The following is a 25,227-nucleotide window of genomic DNA, read 5'->3' as shown; positions in this document are numbered from 1 at the left end:
AGTGCGGCTGGCAAGGCTGAATCACCGCTTTCCTGGCCGAGGCAGCTGCAAATGGGGCTGCGAAAAGTTGCGTCTGCCAGCCATCCACATCTCCAAGCGCCATCTTTGTCTGATCTCTGTTAGGGGCGGTACCTGACGATTCGATTCGACTCACTGTGTGACTAATAAAGTACTTTCTAATGATCCATAATGAAAACAGATTCATTTACTTCCATTATCTTTTATTGATAATAAAAACAAATGGAAGAGATGTGTCACTGTCAACTGGAAGGTAATATTTTGCCAAAATAAACAAGTGCTTTTAGTAAAATAATACTGACTTATAACATAAAGGCTTCTCAATACTTCTGCTAACCAACCAAAATCTGGCTGCTGCTCTGTGCAATTAGAAATATGATAAAAAAACAAACAAAAACATTGAGCAGTACCAACATAAAACATGTTCTATATTTGTGAATCGATTCATAATCGTCCATGTCCGCATTGCGATGCATCTATTAACATTTTATTTTCCACCCATAATCTCACTGTCTCTCTCTCTGCAGGAGTTGTCGTTGTCTATGAAGGAGGTAGAAGAGCTGACAGCTCGGCTCCGTAAGCAACAGCAACAGTCTCAGCAGAAAGACCAGGAGTTAGAGCAACTCCGCAAGGTGCACGCGCACGCACACACACACACACGCACACGCACACGCACACACACAGATCAGCCAGTCAGACATGCAGTGAAGCGATAGCAGCAGCACAGTAATACAGTGTATGAATAGAGAGATGTACTGTATAAGAGACCTGGAGCTACAACACAAGCACTCACACTAGAACCCACAGCACTGGAACTGATGCTGGGCCATTACCACAGTGGTTCTCAAACTTTTTCATGTCAAGGACCCGTCCCCCCATAAGAGATTATTCCAGAATATCATCTACAAGATTGTAGATCGGCAATTTTTGATGTGTGACACTCGAATGCAACTGAAGTATAAATCGGATAGAACACCAACCCAAACCCCTAAACCTAACCTCTAAATGCCTAATCATAATCCTAACCTTAACCTGGATGACATACAATGGTAATAATAAGGTTTATTTGTGTAGCATTTTCTTTTTTTTAACCCATTGAGACCTGAAGCCGATTCTACATGTCTCCTAAATTTCAACAGTTTTCTGAAAAACGTATGTTTCTATATCAGTGGTGCTCAATCTTTTTCATGTCAAGGACCCCCAAAATTATGTGCATTTGGCCGCGGACCCCCATCAAAATATTTTGTTCCAGGGACCCCCAGAAGCAAAGATTTGAGTTAAAAATGTTCGCTTTAAAAAATATATATATTCAGAAGATTTGCACACATTTTCACGATTTTTCAAAAATAGCAGATCTACAAGCTCGTAGCGCGGCACTCGGTGCCGCGCTATGAGCTTGTAGATCTGCTATTTTTGAATAGCCAAAGTGTAAAATAATGCTTTTTAGCTCAAATCAAAAAAATGACACAGTTCCAGGTCTTAATGGGTTAACAATTCTTACAAAGTGCATTGTAAGAAATGTTAGTAAAATGAAAACATAACAGTATATACAGTATTTGTATATACTGCCATATCTCATCAGGTAGGTTATTCCAGAGTACGGAAGCCCGGATTGCAAAAGCTCAATTACGTTTTGAAGAACTAATATCAGCCAGTGCTCAAACAATAATATCACTGATAATCAGTGTTAGTTGTTATCATCATAATCAATCCGTATTAAACCAACACCTAGGAAAACAGGGCCCTGGCCTGGCTGAGAAAAACATATACTTAACTGTTTTCACCTTTTCATCAACAATTAACGTGATGTGTTGTTTGTCCCGCTAGGAGGCGCAGCAGAGCTCTCTGATGGACTTGGAGATGGCTGACTATGTGCAACTGGTAGAGAAGCTCAACGCCGACATGTCCGACAAAGACGCGTGTGTGGAGGAGCTGAAGGCACAGATTCACACGCACACGCAGAGAGAGAACACGCTCCAACAGGACGTTGGTACGCCCATGTGTTCACTCTTCCATTCTTTCGTTCATTCGCTCATTCATTAATTTATTCAGAAATGTATTTAACCCTAGTAGATACAGTGACTGTATTTACATGCACACAAGTGCCACAATTACTGGGAATGTCTGGGTTATGGTGATCATTTGTTTAACCACTTAAAGGAGTACTCACCCCATTTTCAATATTATCTTCATACTGTATAATGGGCGCTCACTAATAATGCTCATTATAGGATGGCACCATTTCTGTCTACTCACTCTGTGTCTCATTGGCAGGCTGTGGACAGTTTAGAAACCAGCCTACCAATGACATCAAATGGGGATTCCAATCAAATATAAATTACAGCCTTTCTCCTCCTGGAAAGTTAGCATGTTTCTGAACCGTCCGCAACCCTCCTCTTGAGGATTGTTATCTTATAATGAGCATAATAGTGGGGACCAATTATAATTTATGTATATATTATTCAAGCTCTGTGTTTTGCGATGCGCAGGGTTGCTTGTAGATCAGCTAGAACCTTAAAAATATATATATATTCTTGCCAATAATGACTTGCCCAAAGTAGGGATGCCAGGTTGAAAGTGGTTATACCAGCATTTATATTAGAGGTGGTGCATTAATACAACTAATTACATAAATGAATAATGATAACAAATATTACATTTTATTTATAATGCACTTTACATTTGAGACCAATCTCAAAGTGCTACAATAGGGGTAAAATATTTGTATAAAACATGACGAAGCTAAAAAAGAAGTGCATGTGTGGGTTGTATTAATCAGGTTACCACTGGTTACACACACATTCATATTAATGAGTTATTGCAGTGCATGTAAACGCTCTGATTGGGTGGGTAGACCCTCATTTATAATGCTGTTGAGCTCAAATGAATATGCATGCAATTAACTCATTGGCTGCCAGCTTTTTGAATTTTTACCTTCAGCTGGCTGCCAGACTTTTTCAATGAGAAAAAAAAAGCACTTAGGAGCCGAGATACATAATTTTTAAGTTTTCAGTTATAAGGAAGTGTCTGGGAGCAAAACTCTTCGGAAAATCATATCTCCTTGGTCTTTGGGTTTTTTTGAAAAATTAAAAAAAAAAAAAAAAAAAAAAAAAAAAAACTTTTATTTTGAAAAAATTTTTTTTTTGAAAGAACGCAGATCTGCGTCAATGGCAGCCAACGGGCTTTTGCGCAAATGAACGCAGATCTGCGTCAATGGCAGCCAATGTGTTAATCACGAATTGAAAAGCACATTCATTAATGTATTTATTTGTTCTTTGACAAATTCTGTATGATGCATTAACCACTTGAACCCCAGCATGCCTACTGTATTCTAGGCCGGAACATTCGCCAAAAAATAGCCGATCTACAAGTTAAAAACGTGTCACTTTGCGACGCGTTTTGAGCATGTAGATCGGCTACTTTTTTTGGCGAAGATATTTGGTATAGACGGGGAAAAAGCAGTCAAACTACAGGGTGGTTAATATGCTGTATAACACATTTGTCGTTCTGTCACCAGTATGTCCACAGAACATATTTTCTTAACTGTATCAGAATAATCCACAACGAACTGGATCAAATCCAGGTGAAAGTAGAGATGTCAAGATGCATCTAACGATTTCCGAAATAATGTGAATTGAATGGTCGTGAGGTCAGAGATTTAAAGCCCTCTTTCATCCCAGTACTGCGAGAACGAGCATCGCACTCCTCCTCAAATGTGTTAGACGACATCAAAAGCCTTTATTTCTGTTGAGCTCATTTGGTGGCGTGTGTGCGTGTGCGTGTGTGTGTGTGTGTGTGTGTGTGTGTGTGTGTGTGCGTGCGTGTGCGTGTGCGTGTGTGTGTGTGTGTGTGATTTCAGAGGGTCTGAAGTCCCAGTTGGATCAGGGGGAGGAGAAGATGTCCAAGATGAAACAGCTTCTGGTGAAGACCAAGAAAGATCTGGCTGATGCCAAAAAACAGGTCTGTTTGATTGTGTGTGTGTGTGTGTGTGTGTGTGTGTGTGTGTGTGTGCTTGTGCGTGTCCCAGAGGATTTCCTATTACTGCATCGTCGCCGTCGGGTGTCCACAACTGTTACTTTTCAGGAAATGGAAAAAAAAAAACATCTGTTCCAACGGATCTAATGTAGTTATTATTTAGTCTTCTAAAACGGATAGACCCAATCCTTGATTCTGATTGGCTGATTTCCGTGCTAATATACAATAATATCTACACCTTGCATCAGCTTGGATCAGCTGCTCCACACGAGGTAGATTTTATAAATGGCCAGTGGTGGAAAAAGTAATCAAATTCTTTACTTATGTAAAAGTACCAATTCTGCAATGTAGAAGTAAAAGTCCGGAATTCAGAATTTACTTGAGTAAAAGTAGAAAAGTATTGTTATCCAAATGTACCGTACTTAAAGTACCAAAAGTAAAAGTACTAAAATGTTTGAAAATAGCAGATCTACAAGCTCACAACGCATCGCGATGCGACGCGTTGTGAGCTTGTAGATCGTCTATTTTCAAATAGCCTAGGTATACAATAGGGCTAAAGTGGTTAATGTATGTTTTATAATGTAATAATTTATATAAGTTTTCAAATAATCGCAGTGGAGTAAAAGTATAATATTTGCCTCTGAGATGTAGTGGAGTAGAAGTAAAAGTATAGACAATTGGAAATACTCCAGTAAAGTAAAAGTACCTCAAAATTGTACTTAAGTACAGTACTTGAGTAAATGTACTTAGTTACTTTACACCACTGGTCAGAGGTACTCCGCTACGTGTCATGCCTCACCATGCCCCTCAGCCATTGTAAAATCTACAGTAAACAGCGACCTCTAGTGGCTTATTGCTTTAACGAGCACAATTTGTTTTTTTATGAAAAACATAAAAAGTTGAAATAAGGAGCTACAAGGTTTCTGCCTGACAACAGCAGAATGTAACTTGAGCATCTAATGAATGCAAATGGTGTTACGCAACCATGTGTGTGCATGATAACCTAGTGGAGGCCTTGAAGCTGTAGGGCATAGTTAATTGTGTGTGTGGGTGGGTGTGGATGGGTGGGGGTGGGTGTGTGTGTGTGTCTGCACAACACGTGCGTAATGTTTCTGTATTTGCTGTGTGTAACCTTATAAAAAATGTTTTTGTGTGTGTGTGTGTGTGTGTGTGTGTGTGTGTGTGTGTGTGTGTGTGTGTGTGTGTGTGTGTGTGTGTGTGTGTGTGTGTGTGTGTGTGTGTGTGTGTGTGTGTGTGTGTGTGTGTGTGTGTGTGTGTGCGTGCGTGCGTGCGTGTGTGTGCGTGTGCATGAGAAGGAGTCATCTCACATGGTGCTGCAGGCCTCTCTGAAAGGTGAACTGGAGGCCAATCTGCAACAGCTGGAGAGCTCCAAGGTAAACCATATCCACCCGCCCTGAACCAAATCCCTAAACACAAAATACGGTTTTCAGGTCGGGATGCTAATTTGATCCAATCAAGAGAAAGAACATCTAGTTTCCTATAAAAGTCATTGCATTCATGTTTAGTCACCCTGATGAAGGCTGTGTGCTACAACTCGTAGGTGCATTGTTTTTATTTTTATTCTTGCCATGCATTAGTTAATTCAATAAAGGCTTTTTACATTTGTTCTTTTTCCTTTGTCACCCAGTTGTACCAAAGACCACCTTGTTTTGGGATTTTTACTCCAAAAGACGCGCTCGTTTTTTGCTCTGTTCATTCTTTGTGACATGTTGTGTGTTACATAACAGGGATGTCTCTTGGACCATTATGAAGTGTATTAGAATACTCTATGTAGGCTGTTGTTACATGGTATGTCCAGTAGGTGGCTCTAGCTCACAGGACAAATTGCTCTGCCGTCGGCAGAGCAGTGCATCTCTGTCATGCCTTAAAGGTAGGGCAAGTTATATTTTGTTGTTAAAATAAGTGTAAAATTGCTTTATATTCTGATAGTACTCATTGGTGTTGAGTGTTTGTTCAGTAACGGGGGTCTCCATGTCCCACCAGCTCTTGATTAAACAGAAAATAAATGTTCATGTCGGGATACCAATTTTATCCAATCAGTAGAGAGAACTCACACAGGACTCAGGATAAACAAGTGCATTTGGCATTGATGAAACAGAAATGAGTAGACAAACTCGAAACTGGAACACTATAAAGTTGAAGCTGATAAATTGGTACTTTCTCCTGATTGGCCGAACATTGGCCACCCACCTGATTTTTCCCCCTGTTTATTCAAGAGCTTGAGAGACGCAGATACCCCTGCTACTGAACAAACACTCTATAGTCTATAGCAATGATGACTATCACAATATAGTGCTTTAAATGTTTTGTTTTAACCAAAAAATATGACTTAACCTACCTTTTTAATAGGTGGCTTAAATAAAGTGTGATTATTAAGTTGATAATGTCAAGATGTCGCTGCTGTCTCTTGGACATGAATGAGGACTCATTACGGGACTTAGGAAGGCGTTATTTTTATTATTATAGCGCTTTTGGCGTCATGTGACTGTACAGCTGTTCTGTTGAGGCCAGAAGACTAGGACACGTTCATCACTACCTCCTCTGACACCTGCTTTACCTAAGCTTTGGTGGACTCCGGCTAGGGATGTGTAAAAGTGACCAAAATGAAAATCGATTACTATAATTATATTCTTACCGACTATTCGAATATTCGACCACGGCCATTTTTTTTTACTGGGATTTGTTTGGGTGAAATTATTCTTGGGATTTTCATCAAATGACTCATAGGTTACAATAACAGCATTGCATTGGCCTATAAACTGATTTTCAGAAATTAACAAAGACAGTAGCATGTACATCTTTTATATTATTGTAACTAAACTATTAAAGACGTGGTGAAATAAACAATATAGCCTTTGCAGCAGAACTTCTTCTTTTTTTTAATATATTTTTTTAATATTCGATTTTTATCCTACAAACGACTATTCGAATAGTCGGACTCATCCCTAATTCCGGCTGCTCCCGTTGATGTCCGTGCCCTTTCACTTGGAGCACGTGTACATCCTTACCACCACCTAGTTTAATAAATACAACTGCCCTCATGCCATATTATATATTTGCACCCAGGCTGTTTCCGCTACTTTCGTTGTTGTTTTTAAAGCCATATCGTAATAGGGGGGGGGGGGGCTGCCGCCAGAGGATTATGACTATTTGAGGGTTCATGGCATTGAAGGGTTTAGGAACACCTACCTTAAACGTGTGTGTGTGTGTGTGTGTGCGCTCAGATCCAGCTGTGTGAGGTGACGGCAGAGTGCCATCGGCTGCAGGAGCAGCTTCGCTGCGTGACGGAGCAACAGCACAGGAGCAGCAGTTCCCTGCAGCAATGCATCTCCAGCCTGCAGCAGGAGTGTGACACCGCCAAGGTACACACACACACACACACACACACACACACACACACACACACACACACACACACACACACACACACACACACACACACACACACACACACACATTTTCTCTGTCGGGTGGAAACCTTGTATGTCAAACCGTTCCTTTTCTATTATAATTTTAAAAACTTTTTAAAATATCCAAAAATCGGCGATCTCTACGCTCACAAAGCGTGGCTTCGTGACACGTTGTTAGCTTCTAGATCGGCTATTTTCACCACTTTTGTATGATGAAGTCGGGCATTAACTCACGGAAGAAAAAAAAACATGAAATGTTGAAATATGGAGATAAAAGCTTTCCGCCCGACAGCGACAATGTATAAATATGTCTGCTGTACGCTTACATACTGCTCGACCTACAAGCTCAAAGTAAAAGTATTAATACTTTTACTTTGGCACAGTTTTTTGGGTACTTTTACTCTAGTCATTTTTTTTAATACAGAGAGTATTTTCATATTGGTGGTATAGCTACTTTTACTTTACGTAAACAATCTTGAGTACTTCTTCTTCACCACCGCATAATATAGCGAGTCCACGGCACTCTCAGCTCACAGTCACACCCCCGATGGACAATCCATCAGCCAGAACGGCTTCCAGGAGCGCCATCACTCTTCCTCTGCGCTCTCTACCTCTCTCCTTTCCTTCTTTCTCTTCCCATTACATGTACTATATTTTCCCCTCACCCCCCCCCAGCCTCCGTTAGTGCTCCGTGACTCAACACCGCTCGCAGGCGTATTGCTATGGATTTTTCCATCAGTGCCGGGTTGGGGAGAGTAGCCCTGCATTTAACCCTTTCAAACCCGGGAACACGTCTGTAATAGCAGATCTACAAGCTCATACTGTATAACGTCACACAAGCTTGTAGATCTGCTATTTTTGTCTTAATCGTGAAAATGTGTGCGAACCTTTGAATATATATGTATACATTTTTTACTCAAATCTTTGCTTCTGGGGGGGTCCCTGGATCAAAATATTTTCAGATGGGGGTCCGTGGCCAAATACATTTTGGGGGTCCTTGACATAAAGAATGACACCGATGCGTTCCCGGTCTTAATGGGTTAAGGGTCTCAAACCCAACTCCATCAGCGGAGGGAGGGAGGGAGAGAATTAGGGATGAGACGGTACCACAGTGCCGGAAGTAGGGTTGGGATCCTTTTTTAGGATCTTAACGATTCCGGTTCCTTAACCCATTAAGACCTGGAACTGTGTAATTTTTTGATTTGAGCTAAAAAGCTATTTTACACTTTGGGCTATTCAAAAATAGCAGATATACAAGCTCATAGCTCTACGAGCTTGTAGATCTGCTATTTTTGAAAAATCGTGAAAATGTGTGCAAATCTTTGAATATGTATATTTTTAAAGCGAACATTTTTAACTCAAATCTTTGCTTCTGGGGGTCCCTGGAACAAAATATTTGAGATGGGGGTCCGCGGCCAAATATATATCATTTTGGGGGTCCCTGACAAGAAAAAGTTTGAGAACCACTGCTATAGGGGGTTCCAAATGGACCCTTACAGGTCTGTAACTCTGAGAGTGTACAAATGGAACCTAATGGACCCGAGTTATGGTGGTCCTTGAAATTAAAACGTTTGAGAACCACCAGTATTGTAATTGTATATCAGACGTGAAGTCCACATACCAGCTCTGACAGTTTGATAAAACCAGTTCCGGAAACGGTTCCGAATGTGATGGAACACATTACAGGGCAGATTTCAGGTTTTTGAAAATGCTAAAGTGTATTTCATTTTGATTACATACACATTCTGTTCTTTGTGACATGCTCTCCCAAACCATAGCCCTATAATCTATTCTGTGTAGATGTACATACTAGTGAGTGTGCATGTGTGTGTGTTTGCGTTTTGCTTACAGGCTGAACTGACGTCGACAACAGCAGAGTTTGAGAGCTACAAGGTGCGCGTTCACAACGTTCTCAAACAACAGAAGAACAAGAGCAGCTCGCAGAGTGATGGAGAACCAGGCAAACTAGAACGGTAAACAACGCAACCTGTTCACCTGAATTATTCTAAATGGTAAACGGGGCATTTATGTAGCACCTTTATCCAAAGCTCAAGATGTCTATGGCCCTATGTGTCTTGCTCGAGGACACTTCAACACCAACTCTGGGGGAGCCAGCCCGGGATCGAACTGGGTACCTTCCGTTTCCCATGCTCCCTCCTGAGCCACTGCCGGCATCTTTATACCATCTTTACATATCACACTGTGTGACTTGAAAACCCCTTTCAACTCGCCGTCCCCATCTTGAGCATGTCATTACAGGCAGACGTTTATGAACAATTGTATGAAAACAAGCAGATCTACATCTGCTGTCTAGATCTTGTTCAGGACTCCTGTTCAGTGGGAAGCTGAACTGAGCAGAATAGCGCAACAGTGGTTCTCAACCTGTGGGCCTGGGGGGGGGGGGCATTGGTGGGCTATGAGGATATTGCAAGTGGGCCCTCGAATGATTGGCAAAAAACTAAGATTTTAATGATAAAATAACACTAATATTCATATTTATTAATACATTAATTAATAAAACAATAATGTTACAAACATGTCATGGTATTCTTTCTTTAGAAACCTTGTAAAAAAGTTGTCATTGTGATACTGAACTGAAAACTGAAAGTATACTATGTTAGTTCCACTGATCCAAGCCGAAACACAATCGATATATTGATCATTAAAATTAAAATGCACGCGGCCCCACACATCTGACCCCTTAACACAGCTGCCGTGTTCGGCTGCCGTGTTAAGTGGTCAGATGGTTGAGCCGCGAACACTTTGGTGATTTCCGAGTGGGCTCTGATCCAGAAAAGGTTGAGAACCGCTGTTTCGTCCTTATAGTCTAGGGGAAAAAGGGATGCAACATAAACTGGGAGTGAAACCCATTTTTATTAATAGCAGAAAATGAAATACTTCATATATACTTCAAATCATATAGGACACACGGAACAACTCAGGGAAATAAACATAACAGTCCTACACCTAAGCTTTGAGCTTTAAAACACTAACCTGACAAACACAAAATAAAGTACAATAAAATCCTACTTATTCTCTACTCTAATTTAATCTAACAAGATATGACTTAATACAAAAAGCGGGCTTCCGTGGCCCAGCGCTTGCACATATAACAAAATGACTTAAGGACTCAAAATACAGTAACTTAAATACAATGCAAAGAACACTAGGGGCGCGTTTGGATGTATGCACCGAGAATGTGCCCAGTTTTCTGAGTGCACGGGCGGTGACGTCATAGAGCGCACTGAGTTCTTCCGATTTATGAACAATGATTTTTGAATCATCATTGAATCTGTGAACGATGATTTTTCACCTCCGGGGAGCGCTCAAGACTAGACTCACTGGAAAACCCAGCTTCTGAGGTAGGAGCGCTCAGTGCGGGCATTCAGTGCACTGAGGGTGCAGCGCACTCAATTTTCGAACGACACCGCACCAAGTGCACTCAATAAACGAACGCCCAGAGGGAAACCCAGTGCGCTCAGTGCATATATCCGAACACGCCCTAAGTGTGTGTGGGTGGACAGCACTACTGCAAGTGCTGCCAAAGGTGCCAAGGTGTTCACAGGTCTTAAATAGTCTTCTCCAGTCTTCTCCACCCCATCACCAGGAGCTAGGGTGATTGGCAGCCAGCAATCAGGTGATGGTCAGCACCTGGAAGTGAACACTCAAAACTCACACACAATCCCACACATACACTGACACAAAACCCACACACACACTGCCACGCAGTCACACAATACTCACACTCTGTGGTAACAACCGCTGTACTAACAGTAACAAAGGGCAACTGGGAATTGACAGAAAGACTAAATTGGGACAAAAAAGGGGAAGGTTAAATCTTTATCATCTACTTTGTCAGACTGTGCGAGTCGAGTCGAATTGAGTCTACATGTCATATTGCGTGACAATAATCTACAACCTACGTCAGCCAACGAATGCCGTGGGCAATGTTTTACCTCAGCAAAAACAAAAAGGGGGACAGGAGGAAAATGTGGACCCCGGTCTTGAGTGAGCCATTTTTCATGAAACTGTCTGCACACACAGACCAGCAGATAGGGATCGATTCACATTTCACTGTGATTTAACGCATGAAACCTGTCAAATCGCCACAGTAATTTCCCCCGGTGAAAGTAGCGGTTTCTGTTAACCCATTTTGGGCGGGAACCCCTATTTGTAACTATACCTTTCAAGACTGGATCCCCTTTTGGGGTTCTTGTTGCTATGTACAGTATATATAGCAACATACATTTTTTGTATTTTTTTAATACATATTTGAAGTTTTTCAGAAAACTTAGGTCAGGATTTATAAAGCGTTTTTAGAATCGGCCTCAGGTCTAAAAGGGTTAACACACACACAAAAAAAAATGACCTTCCATTTATTTTGATGTGTTTGTAGTGGTTGTATAAACGGTCTCAGTTTGACTAGCCTACAATAGCATGGATGGGCTGGTAGACAGCCATCCTTATCCCTGTCACACTGAACGTCCAGAGATGCTTAACCCATTACGACCGGGAACGCATCTGTGTGTCATTTTAAGATTTCTTTGGCGATAAAAAAAATTGCAGATATACAAGCTCATAGCGCGGCACCGAGTGGCGCGCTACGAGCTTGTAGATCTGCTATTTTTCAAAATAAATAGTGAAAATTAGTGCAAATCTTTGAATACATTTTTAACACAAATATTTGCTTCTGGGGGTCCCTGGAACAACACATTTTGAGATGGGGGGGGGGGGGGGGGGGGTCCGCGGACAAATACATATAATTTTGGGGGTCCTTGACAAGTTTGAGAACCACTGATATTATAGCAACATAAGTTTTTTGTTAAAAACAACTGTTAGGATTTAGAAGAGGATTCTAGGATCATTCCTAAGTTGCGTTAGAGCACCCCTTGTGGATTTCTTTTAATTTTTTTAATGTAATATTACGTTTAAGGCACTCCACGGGTGGTACTTGAGTACATGTAGGCGTACTTAGTTACTTTACACCACTGCTTTTCCACAACTACACCTGACCTTAACGACCAAAGTTTCATCATCATTATATGATCATGACATTTCCATGATAACTTTAATCCACTGCTGTCGCTGAAGTTATGATATAATAAAGAAAAAGGTAATTATGTGAGTACTTTGGGTGGTAGCCTAGAATTTTCAAGAAAATCCAAGAGATCTCCATTCTTCAGGTGGAAGACATATTGAGGTGTGTGTGTGTGTGTGTGTGTGTGTGTGTGTGTGTGTGTGTGTGTGTGTGTGTGTGTGTGTGTGTGTGTGTGTGTGTGTGTGTGTGTGTGTGTGTGTGTGTGTGTGTGTGTGTGTGTGTGTGTGTGTGTGTGTGTGTGTGTGTGCGTGCGTGCGTGCGTGCGTGCGTGCGTGCGTGCGTGCGTGCGTGCGTGCGTGCGTGCGTGCGTGCGTGCGTGCGTGCGTTTGTATCGGTAAGTGTGCACCACTACATTGCCCAAAGTATCTTACAATGCAATGTTGTTTGAGGTGAGATTTTACAGAGAAGCTTTTTACTTTAATCTCCTACTGTCAGTGGTAGGTCAGGTCTTCTCTCCTCTATGAGTTCTCTCATGACATTTGAGATGACTGTTCCTGCTGAACCATTTCCCACACTGCTCACAGTGGTAGGGCTTCTCTCCTGTATGAATTCTCTGGTGATATTTGAGAGTACTGCTCGTGATGAACCGTTTCCCACACTGGTCACAGTGGTAGGGTTTCTCTCCTGTATGAATTCTCTGGTGATATTTGAGAGCACTGCTCCTGCTGAACCGTTTCCCACACTGGTCACAGTGGTAGGGCTTCTCTCCAGTATGAATTCTCTGGTGATCTTTGAGAGTACCGTTCAGGCTGAACCGTTTCCCACACTGGTCACAGCGGTAGGGCTTCTCTCCTGTATGAATTCTCTGGTGAAGTTCGAGAGTACCGTTCCGGCTAAACCGTTTCCCACACTGGTCACAGTGGTAGGGCTTCTGTCCTGTATGAGTTATCTGGTGATATTTGAGAGCACTGCTCTGGCTGAACCGTTTCCCACACTGGTCACAGGTGTTGGGCTTCTGTCCTGTATGAATTCTCTGGTGAATTTTGAGATGACTGCTCTGGCTGAACCGTTTTCCACACTGGTCACAAGTGTAGGGCTTCTCACCTGTATGAATTTTCTGGTGAACTTTGAGAGTACCGTTCAGGCTGAACCGTTTCCCACACTGGTAACAGTGGTAGGGCTTCTCTACTGTATGAATTATCTGGTGTACTTTGAGAGTACAGCTCTTGCTGAACCGTTTCCCACACTGGTCACAGTGGTAGGGCTTCTCTCCTGTATGAATTCTCTGGTGAAGTTTGAGATGACCGTTCTGGCTGAACCGTTTCCCACACTGGTCACAGGTGTAGGGCTTCTGTCCTGTATGAATTCTCTGGTGAAGTTTGAGATTACTGCTCTTGCTGAACCGTTTACTACACTGGTCACAGGTGTAGGGCTTCTCACCTGTATGAATTCTCTGGTGAATTTTGAGAGTACTGCTCTGGCTGAACCGTTTTCCACACTGGTCACAGGTGTAGGGCTTCTCACCTGTATGCATTTTCTGGTGTTGTTTGAGAGTACGGCTCTGGCTGAACCGTTTCCCACACTGGTCACAGGTGTAGGGCTTCTGTCCTGTATGAATTATCTGGTGAATTTTGAGAGTACTGCTCGTGCTGAACCTTGTTCCACACTGGTCACAGGTGTAGGGCTTCTCACCTGAATGCATTCTCTGGTGTTGTTTGAGAGTATAGCTCGTGCTGAACCTTGTTCCACACTGGTCACAGGTGTAGGGCTTAAACCCCGTATGAATTATCTGGTGTTGTTTGAGAGTATAGCTCGTGCTGAACCTTGTTCCACACTGGTCACAGGTGTAGGGCTTCTCTCCTGTATGAATTCTCTGGTGTTGTTTGAGAGTACTGCTCGTGCTGAACCTTGTTCCACACTGGTCACAGGTGTAGGGCTTCTCTCCTGTATGAATTCTCTGGTGTTGTTTGAGAGTATAGCTCGTGCTGAACCTTGTTCCACACTGGTCACAGGTGTAGGGCTTCTCTCCTGTATGAATTCTCTGGTGAAGTTTGAGACTACTGCTCTGGCTGAACCGTTTCCCACACTGGTCACAGTGGTGTGGCTTCAACCCTGTATGAAATCTCTGCTGATGTTTGAGATGTCTATTTTGGCAGTAGATATGTTTGAGTTGGACAGGAAAGCCATCTGGGATGGAGAATGAGGAGAGAGAAAAAACATGTTTTGAAATTACATGCAAGCTATGTTGTATTAGTAAGTAAGCCTTGTCGAGCCATGAGGCCCATAGGGCAGGAGCCTATGTTCTGTTTCTGTAGCATGAGGCAGCTTGATGTACGGGTACACCCACTCCACATGACGCTAGTATGTAGTAGGGACATACCCCCAGTCCAATCCTTGATGCTGAGTGCCAAGCAGGCCTGGATCCCTTTTTTATGTAGTGTTGGGCAGTAACAAGTAACTTTTAACTCATTGTCTGCCAGACTTATTTCAGGCTGTCTTTGCCTACTGCCAGCGATTTAGTGTTTTTTATAACTTTTTTTTTCATTATGATCGCAACAATCGTTTCTAAACACACCGGCGATACGTGCACGTCGCTCAGACAACAGACATTCCGATCGGGGCGGAGTGTCTGTCCACCAGCCCAGCGTAAAAACACCATGTTTCGCCATGTGAACGGAAAACTCACATTCAATTTTGCAGTAGTAGCAGTTTCTAAACAGCGTTTCTAAACAGCGTTTCTAAACAGCGTTTCTAAACAGCGTTCCACGGCGGAGAAAAACGAAGCCGAGATAATGCCGATTTAGAGGGGGACTTAAACAGGAAGCAGGCGGAAACGAAAATCTTCGATTGACGTAATTTCCGTATCCGGGTGTGCTACAATGAAATGTGTCACTGCGAGAGATGAAGGACGGTGAGATCTTTTAAAATCAAAGTTTTTTCAAAATTAAATCTTTTACGTCCTAAGCAGAATTGGTAATTGGAAATAATTACGTTTTTTACGTTCTTGGCAGGGAATGAGTTAATATATTACTGCAATATTATTATTTTACCCAGTAACGAGTAGTGCAATGTATTACTCTGCCAAAACAGTAATATTATACCATTTTACTGATCTAAATAACGCTGCGTTACTCGTTACAATGAAAGTGATTTGTTTTTGTTTCTGACCGAGATAAAAATCGATCTCTCTGCGGTTGTATTGTCTATGAGCCGGAGACGCGGTGTGTCATGTGGGTGTGACCCACATGCTCCACGTAGAGACAAGAGAAGACTCTCACACAAGTAGCCCAGCCTACTCCTCCTGTTTGCTCAATTTACTTCAAGTTAATTAACTTGCTCCGTCAGAATTCAATAAACTTTCATAATGACAATGAACAGTTAATCCTACCAGACGTGACTCCACATTGCAATTATTCACGCTGTAGATGCGTCGCAACATTGCCTCGATAAAAAAAAAAGACTGTTGACTATTTTGTTTTATAGACGTTGGTTGATTGGTGACTCTTATTATTCCAATAAATTGGATTCTGTTCAAAAAGGAGCTGGCTAAACAAATTGTGTTGTCTTTTTTTTTCTTATTATTTTCGTGGGGGGCGGGGGGGGGGCAAAAGTAATATGTAATATGATATATAACTCTTGATTTCAAGTAATAAATAACATAACAGTATTACTTTTTTAGGAGTAATATGTAATAAGTAACATATTATTTTCCCGAGTAATATATTGCCCAACATCGGTCTTTGGTATGACCCAGCCAGGGATCAAACTCCAACTTCCCAATCTCAGGACGGACACTCTAACCACAAGGCCACTGGGCTGGTGAGCATGCAGTGTTGTATTACCAAATGATACTGTTCTAAATTTAGGGCGACAACAGCAACTGCCCGGCACTGATTGGCCGCTGGAACATTTAGGCTGATTCCTGGTCTGCCTGATGACTGATTCTTCTTGCAGCTGTCTCTCTCTCTCTTTCTCTCTTTCTCTCTCTCTCTCTCTCTCTCTCTCTCTCACACTCACACACACTCGCTGTCTTCACGTTCATTCTGTCTACAGTTAATTTAGTGCTGGAAGGAAGCATTACTTCGTTACTCCACAACATTTCTGTTCATCTGCTTTCTATTGCAGATGAAAGAAAAGTGTACAGTGACATAAAAACATGCACACACCTATTCTGTGTAACTTTATCACAGGCTGCTTCAGCATGGCTTGCTGGTAGATCTGTCGCTGTTCCTCCTCTGACGCAGCAGCTGAAAAGTTGTTGGACGACATCTCTCTTTTAAAAAGCCCAAATAGTTCATCTCCTTCGGTCCACTTTGATGGTCGACTCTTGAGGCCCGGGTTTTACCGTTTGGGATCTGACTTTACTTGCTGACATTTTACGGTCTTGAGGTCAGTAGGACACTGGTAATGACTTGACCCAGTCCTCTGCTCCGCTCCCTGGCTAAACTCTCCCAGATCAACACTGGACAGAACAGTGCTGTCATAACCAGGACCCTCCCACTCTCCACCCACTGCTCCACCCACTCTCCACCCACTGCTCCACCCACTCCCCACCAACTGCTCCAGCACTCACAAAGTCACATATGGGTACATGCACCCAGATCACTGCTGGAAACTAGGTATATTTACTAAAGTACTGTACTTGAGTAACATTTTTAGATACATTTACTTTACTTGAATATTTCAGTTTTTGAGCGGTGCCAACTGCTCCAACAAGTGACTGAGTGTGTTTGTCCGTATGAGCACGGCCTCAACAGCCGCAGCTGATTGCAACACAAACATGCAACCAGTTACAATAATTAAACACAAACAAGACAGTGCAACACATGTGCCACTTAAAGACATGCACACACAGAGGCTGGCTCAGCAAACTTGCGTGCACACACAAACACTAAAATGACCGATCTACAATTTGAGTAAAAGTACTTTAAGTACTTAGAGTAACTAAATTAACTAAAGTGACTAAAAAGTAACTACCGTGGGTAAAAAGTAATCAAAGTGTGTAAAAATACTTAAAGTACTTAAACTGCTGTTTCGTCCCTATAGTCTAGGGGAAAAAGGGATGCAACATAAACTGGGAGTGAAACCCATTTTTATTAATAGCTTAAGATATTTACAGAAAATGAAATACTTCATACTTCCAATCATATAGGACACACGGAACAACTCAGGGAAATAAACATAACAGTCCTACACCTAAGCTTTGAGTTTTAACACTAACCTGACAAACGCAACATAAAGTACAATAAAATCCTACTTTTTTTCTACTCTAATTTAATCTAACAAGATATGACTTAATACAAAAAGCTGGCATCCGTGGCCCAGCGCTTGCACATATAACAAAATGACTTAAGGACTCAAAATACAGTAACTTAAATACTAATACAAAGAACACTAGGGGCGCGTTTGGATGTATGCACCGAGAATGTGCCCAGTTTTCTGAGTGCACGGGCGGTGACATCATAGAGCGCACTGAGTTCTTCCGATTTACGAACAATGATTTTTGAATCATCATTGAATCTGTGAACGATGATTTTTCACCGCCGGGGAGCGCTCAAGACTAGACGCACTGGAAAACCCAGCTTCTGAGGTAGGAGCGCTCAGTGCGGGCATTCAGTGCACTGAGGGTGCAGCGCACTCAATTTTCGAACGACACCGCACCAAGTGCACTCAATAAACGAACGCCCAGAGGGAAACCCAGTGCGCTCAGTGCATATATCCGAACACGACCTAAGTGTGTGTGGGTGGACAGCACTACTGCAAGTGCTGCCAAAGGTGCCAAGGTGTTCAGAGGTCTTAAATAGTCTTTTCCAGTCTTCTCCACCCCATCACCAGGAGCTAGGGTGATTGGCAGCCAGCAATCAGGTGATGGTCAGCACCTGGAAGTGAACACTCAAAACTCACACACAATCCCACACATACACTGACACAAAACACACACACACACACACACACACACACACACACACACACACACACACACACACGCACACACTGCCACACAGTCACACAATACTCACACTTGTAACAACAGCTGTACTAACAGTAACAAAGGGCAACTGGGAATTGACAGAAAGACTAAATTGGGACAAAAAAGGGGAAGGTTAAATCTTTATCATCTACTTTGTCAGACTGTGCGAGTCGAGTCGAATTGAGTCTACATGTCATATTGCGTGACAATAATCTACAACCTACGTCAGCCAACGAATGCCGTGGGCAATGTTTTACCTCAGCAAAAACAAAAAGGGGGACAGGAGGAAAATGTGGACCCCGGTCTTGAGTGAGCCATTTTTCATGAAACTGTCTGCACGCACAGACCAGCAGATAGGGATCGATTCACATTTCACTGTGATTTAACGCATGAAACCTGTCAAATCGCCACAGTAATTTCCCCCGGTGAAAGTAGCGGTTTCTGTTAACCCATTTTGGGCGGGAACCCCTATTTGTAACTATACCTTTCAAGACTGGAACCCCTTTTGGGGTTCTTGTTGCTATGTACAGTATATATAGCAACATACATTTTTTGTAATTTTTTAATACATATTTGAAGTTTTTCAGAAAACTTAGGTCAGGATTTAAAAGGCGTTTTTAGAATCGGCCTCAGGTCTAAAAGGGTTAACACACACACACAAAAAAATGACCTTCCATTTATTTTGATGTGTTTGTAGTGGTTATATAAACGGTCTCAGTTTGACTAGCCTACAATAGCATGGATGGGCTGGTAGACAGCCATCCTTATCCCTGTCACACTGAACGTCCAGAGATGCTTAACCCATTAAGACCGGGAACGCATCTGTGTGTCATTTTAAGATTTATTTGGCGATAAAAAAAATTGCAGATATACAAGCTCATAGCGCGGCACCGAGTGGCGCGCTACGAGCTTGTAGATCTGCTATTTTTCAAAATAAATCGTGAAAATTTGTGCAAATCTTTGAATACATTTTAACACAAATATTTGCTTCTGGTGGTCCCTGGAACAACACATTTTGCGGACAAATACATATAATTTTGGGGGTCCTTGACAAGTTTGAGAACCACTGATATTATAGCAACATAAGTTTTTTGTTAAAAACAACTGTTAGGATTTAGAAGAGGATTCTAGGATCATTCCTAAGTTGCGTTAGAGCACCCTTTGTGGATTTCTTTTAATTTTTTAAATGTAATATTACGTTTATGGCACTCCACGGGTGGTACTTGAGTACATGTAGGCGTACTTAGTTACTTTACACCACTGCTTTTCTACAACTACACCTGACCTTAACGACCAAAGTTTCATGATCATTATATGATCATGAGATTTCCATGGTAACTTTAATCTACTGCTGTCGCTGAAGTTATGATATAATAAAGAAAAGGGTAATTAAGTGAGTACTTTGGGTGGTAGCCTAGAATTTTCAAGAAATTCCAAGAGATCTTCATTCTTCAGGGGGAAGACATATTGAGGGGAGAATGTGTGTTTGTGCGTGCGTGCGTGCGTGTGTGTGTGTGTGTGTTGTATCGGTAAGTGTGCACCACTACATTGCCCAAAGTATCTTGCAATGTGATGTTGTTTGAGGTGAGATTTTACAGAGAAGCTTTTTACTTTAATCTCCAACTGTCAGTGGTAGGTCAGGTATTCTCTCCTCTATGAGTTCTCTCATGACGTTTGAGATGACTGTTCCTGCTGAACCATTTCCCACACTGCTCACAGTGATAGGGCTTCTCTCCTGTATGAATTCTCTGGTGATCTTTGAGAGTACTGCTCGTGCTGAACCGCTTCCCACACTGGTCACAGTGTTAGGGCTTCTGTCCTGTATGAATTCTCTGGTGATATTTGAGAGTACTGCTCCTTCTGAACCGTTTACCACACTGGTCACAGTGGTAGGGCTTCTCTCCTGTATGAATTCTCTGGTGAAGTTCGAGATTACCGTTCTGGCTGAACCGTTTCCCACACTGGTCACAGGTGTAGGGCTTCTCACCTGTATGAATTATCTGGTGTTGTTTGAGATTACTGCTCTGGCTGAACCTTGTTCCACACTGTTCACAGGTGTAGGGCTTCTCTCCTGTATGAATTCTCTGGTGTTCTTTGAGAGTACTGCTCTCGCTGAACCGTTTCCCACACTGGTCACAGTGGTAGGGCTTCAACCCTGTATGCATTTTCTGGTGTTTTTTGAGATTACTGCTCGTGCTGCACCGTTTCCCACACTGGTCACAGTGGTAGGGCTTCTCTCCTGTATAAATTCTCTGGTGTTCTTTGAGAGTACTGCTCTCGCTGAACCGTTTCCCACACTGGTCACAGTGGTAGGGCTTCAACCCTGTATGAATTTTCTGGTGACGTTTGAGAGTACCGCTCATGCTGAACCGTTTCCCACACTGGTCACAGTGGTAGGGCTTCTCTCCTGTATGAATTCTCTGGTGAAGTTCGAGATGACCGTTCTGGCTGAACCGTTTCCCACACTGGTCACAGTGGTAGGGCTTCTCTCCTGTATGAATTCTCTGGTGAAGTTCGAGATTACCGTTCTGGCTGAACCGTTTCCCACACTGGTCACAGGTGTAGGGCTTCTCACCTGTATGAATTCTCTGGTGTTGTTTGAGAGTACTGCTCGTGCTGAACCTTGTTCCACACTGGTCACAGGTGTAGGGCTTCTCTCCTGTGTGAATTCTCTGGTGAATTTTGAGTTTACTTCTCTGGCTGAACCGTTTCCCACACTGGTCACAGTGGTAGGGCTTCAACCCTGTATGAATTTTCTGGTGACGTTTGAGAGTACCGCTCATGCTGAACCGTTTCCCACACTGGTCACAGTGGTAAAGCTTCAACCCTGTATGAAATCTCTGCTGATGTTTGAGATGTCTATTTCTGCTGTCGATATGTTTGAGTTGGGCAGGAAAGCCATCTGGGATGGAGAATGAGGAGAGAGAAAAAACATGTTTTGAAATTAGATGCAGGCTATGTTGTATTAGTAAGTAAGCCTTGTCGAGCCATGAGGCCCATAGGGCAGGAGCCTATGTTCTGTTTCTGTAGCATGAGGCAGCTTGATGTACTACTGTACAACCAGAAAATGACTGGGCCAATCAGTGACTGCGTTTCAACTGCTGTCCGTACAACAGTGAAAAGCAGCCCCTGATTGGCCCGGTCATTTTCTGATTTCTCATACTCTCTGCCTATGGGCCGAAGTCCAGACCGATACCGTGGAGGAACGTGTGAGTGAATCCACATCATCAGTCTGGCAATGCCAGGCTACAAGTACACCCCCTGGACATGACGCTGTATGTCGCAGGTACTTCCCCCCCAATCCAATCCTTGATGCTGAGTGCCAAGCAGGGAGGCATTGGATCCCATTTTTATGGGAGTCTTAGGCAGTGTTGGGCAATAATGAGTTACTTTAAAAAATATTACTGTAATATTATTATTTTACCCAATAACGAGTAGTGTAATGTATTACTCTGCCAAAACAGTAATATTATACCATTTTACTGATCTAAATAACGCTGCGTTACTCATTACAATGCAAGTGATTTGTTTTTGTTTCTGACCGAGATAAAAGCGCTCTCTCTGCGGTTGTATTGTCTAAGAGCCGGAGACGCGGTGTGTCATGTGGTTGTGACCCACATGCTCCACGTCGCTGTGTGTGTGTGTGTGTGTGTAACCTAGCCTACTCCTCCTGTTTGCTCAATTTACTTCATGTTAATTAACTTGCTCCGTCAGAATTATATATGATTATTATATATAATAATGACAATGAAAAGTTAATCCTACCAGACCTGACTCCACATTGCAATTATTCACGTTGTAGACAACATTGCCTCGTTAAAAAAAAGCATGTCAGCCAAAACTAAGTAGTCCATTGAAGTAGATATACTGTAGGAACACTTGTTGTCTACGTAAGCACAACATTTTAGATCTCTTTAGAGAGTTTAAAATTATCAATTCCACCTGAGTTGTGTGCTAGCAGTTAGCACATAGCAGTGACATACTTTACTTTTTACTTACTTTTTTGCCTTGCCCTTGAATATAATTGAAAGGCAGAGAGTGACATGGTTTGTTTTTCGCCTGGAAATCAATGAAAGGCAGACAATGTTGCCATACTGTCTGAATGGGAAAAATGTTTTATTTTATTAGGACTCATACAATTTCCCTGGAACCCAAAATTTCCCTGGCTGGGACCCATTCAAATGACCATTTGTGGGTCCTGGACTTAGGATAATTATTGTTCCAAATATGGAATTTGCAGCAGAAAAAGAGTTCAAAACATGAGAGATTGTTGACTATTTTGTTTTATAGACAATTATTCAGTTGGATTCTGTTCAAAAAGGAGCTGGCTAAACAAATTGTATTATTTTTGTTGGGGGGGGGGGGGCAAAAGTAATATGTAATATGATATATTACTCTTGAGTAATAAGTAACATAACAGTATTTCTTTTTTAAGGAGTAATACGTAATAAGTAACATTATTTTCCCGAGTAATATATTGCCCAACATCAGTCTTTGGTATGACCCGGCCGGGGATCAACTTCCTAAACTCAGGACGGACACTCTAACCACAAGGCCACTGGGCTGGTGAGCATGCAGTGTTGTATTACCAAATGATACTGTTATAAATTTAGGACGACAACAGCAACTGCCCGGCACTGATTGGCCGTTGGAACATTTAGGCTGATTCCTGGCCTGCCTGATGACTGATTCTTCTTGCAGCTGTCTCTCTCTCTCCCCCCCCTCTCTCTCTCTCTCTCTCACACTCACACTCTCACACACACACACACACACACACACACACACACACACACACACACACACACACACGTTCATTCTGTCTTCAGTGCTTATATCTACCGACAACATTTCTGTACATCTGCTTTCTATTGAAGATGAAAGAAAAATGTACTGTGACAAAAAAACATGCACACACCTATTCTGTGTAACTTTATCACAGGCTGCTTCAGCATGGCTTGCTGGTAGATCTGTCGCTGTTCCTCCTCTGACGCAGCAGCTGAAAAGCTGTTGGACGACATCTCTCTTTTAAAAAGCCCAAATAGTTCATCTCCTTCGGTCCACTTTGATGGTCGACTCTTGAGGCCCGGGTTTTACCGTTTGGGATCTGACTGTACTTGCTGACATTTTACGGTCTTGAGGTCAGTAGGACACTGGTAATGACTTGACCCAGTCCTCTGCTCCGCTCCCTGGCTAAACTCTCCCAGATCAACACTGGACAGAACAGTGCTGTCATAACCAGGACCCTCCCACTCTCCACCCACTGCTCCACCCACTCTCCACCCACTGCTCCACCCACTCCCCACCAACTGCTCCAGCACTCATGGGTACATGCATCCAGATCACTGCTGGAAACTAGGTATATTTACTCAAGTACTGTACTTGAGTAACATTTTTAGGTACCTTTACTTGAATATTTCAGTTTTTGAGCGGTGCCAACCGCTCCAACAAGTGACTTGAGTGTGTTTGTCCGTATGAGCACGGCCTCAACAGCCGCAGCTGATTGCAACACAAACATGCAACCAGTTACACTAATTAAACACAAGCAAGACAGTGCAACACATGTGCCACTTAAAGACATGGACACACACACACACACACACACACACACACACACACACACACACACACACACACACACACACACACACACAGGTTGGTTCAGCACACTTGCGCGCGCACACACAAACACTAAAATGACAATTTGAGTAAAAGTACTTTAAGCACTTAAAAGTAACTAAAGTGACTAAAAAGTAACTACAGTGGGTAAAAGTAATCAAAGTTAGTAAAAATACTTAAAAGTACTTAAACTCAGTAAAAAATACTTAAAATGTGTAAAAATACTTACAGTCAGAAAGGTCAGAAAAAGTAACTACTTTCTTTTTTTCTACTGCTATCTTTCGGCCATTTTCAGCAATTTTTCAATGCTGTCCTAAAATGTGAATGCCCTCACATGCATAGTAATGCAAACCTGTGTGTGTGTGTGTGTGTGTGTGTGTGTGTGTGTGTGTGTGTGTGTGTGTGTGTGTGTGTGTGTGTGTGTGTGTGTGTGTGTGTGTGTGTGTGTGTGTGTGTGTGTGTGTGTGTGTGTGTGTGTGTGTGTGTGTGTGTGTGTGTGTGTTCGTGTTCGTGTTCGTTCTCTCTAGGGAGCAGCTGTCCGGTCAGTTAGAGCAGCTGCGCTCCAGGCTGTCAGAGAGCCAGCAGGGCTTGCAGAGCAGTGCTGCAGAGCTGCAGCAGCTGCATGGTGAACACGACACGCTGCTGGACAGACACAACAAGATGCTGCAGGAGAACATCTGCAAGGAGGCCGAGCTCAGAGAGAGGTGAGCCGCCCGCCCTGCGTGACCTGCTACCCTGGCACCGGGTAGAACAGGGTTCGCCAATTACTTTTCCCCCAAGGGCCAAATGATGTCTCGGGTACCAAGCCGAGGGCCAGGGGCATTGTGAAAGAAAATTGTGATTTAGTTTTTTATTCGTTTTTTTTTCTCTAATGGAGCTAATTTGACACTGTGTTAACATTTTTTTTCAAAAAAAAATAAAAAATAATAATAATAATTTTTTTATTAATTTTTTATTCATGACGTCTCAGACGTCATTGGCACTAAATGAGTTAACACATCGGGTGCCAGAGGTTTATTAAAATATTATACGTTCAGTGCCTGCATTTCTCCCATCCACTTACCTTGATACGTTTCGTGCTGTAGAAGCCCCGACGCGGAAGTGCATGTAAACAAAGCGTGCGTGCGAGACGGCGGAGGGTCCCGACTAACGCCTGGAACAATAATATTTCTAACGCG

General features: G+C 42.5%; 3 protein-coding genes across 4 annotated transcripts in view; 1 reads left to right on the top strand and 2 right to left on the bottom strand.

The window, feature by feature from the left end:
• Positions 1–25,227, top strand: part of gcc2 (GRIP and coiled-coil domain containing 2) — a 63,312-nt gene that overhangs the window by 22,617 nt on the left and 15,468 nt on the right. Inside the window, exons 19-25 of the mRNA XM_084083898.1 lie at positions 546–650; positions 1,846–2,008; positions 3,878–3,978; positions 5,310–5,387; positions 7,239–7,376; positions 9,276–9,397; positions 24,577–24,753. Coding sequence (XP_083940024.1) covers positions 546–650; positions 1,846–2,008; positions 3,878–3,978; positions 5,310–5,387; positions 7,239–7,376; positions 9,276–9,397; positions 24,577–24,753 — 884 coding nt within the window. The remainder of the gene's footprint in view (positions 1–545; positions 651–1,845; positions 2,009–3,877; positions 3,979–5,309; positions 5,388–7,238; positions 7,377–9,275; positions 9,398–24,576; positions 24,754–25,227) is intronic.
• Positions 10,391–16,898, bottom strand: LOC311064134 (uncharacterized protein). The gene is made up of 2 exons (XM_084083901.1): positions 16,629–16,898; positions 10,391–14,649 (listed from the first exon to the last, which is right to left on the bottom strand). Exons 1-2 carry the CDS (start codon positions 16,729–16,731, stop codon positions 12,965–12,967), a joined length of 1,788 nt encoding a protein of 595 aa, XP_083940027.1. The 5' UTR covers positions 16,732–16,898; the 3' UTR covers positions 10,391–12,964.
• LOC311064138 (uncharacterized protein) lies at positions 17,571–23,623 on the bottom strand. 2 transcript variants are annotated; one of them, XR_014602681.1, is made up of 3 exons: positions 23,349–23,623; positions 18,114–21,335; positions 17,571–18,083 (listed from the first exon to the last, which is right to left on the bottom strand). XR_014602681.1 is itself a non-coding variant. In XM_084083914.1 (2 exons), exons 1-2 carry the CDS (start codon positions 23,449–23,451, stop codon positions 20,239–20,241), a joined length of 1,200 nt encoding a protein of 399 aa, XP_083940040.1. In that variant the 5' UTR covers positions 23,452–23,623; the 3' UTR covers positions 17,571–20,238. The 2 variants fall into 2 exon arrangements, 1 of the variants encoding a protein (XP_083940040.1); XM_084083914.1 differs by having other exon boundaries at positions 17,571–21,335.

The sequence above is a fragment of the Gymnoscopelus microlampas genome (genome assembly GCF_963454915.1).
Source record: "Gymnoscopelus microlampas genome assembly, chromosome: 17".
In the NCBI taxonomy this organism is placed as follows: Eukaryota; Metazoa; Chordata; class Actinopteri; order Myctophiformes; family Myctophidae; genus Gymnoscopelus; species Gymnoscopelus microlampas.
Note: the sequence above shows the minus strand (reverse complement) of the source record. Positions and strands in the feature narration are given on the sequence as shown.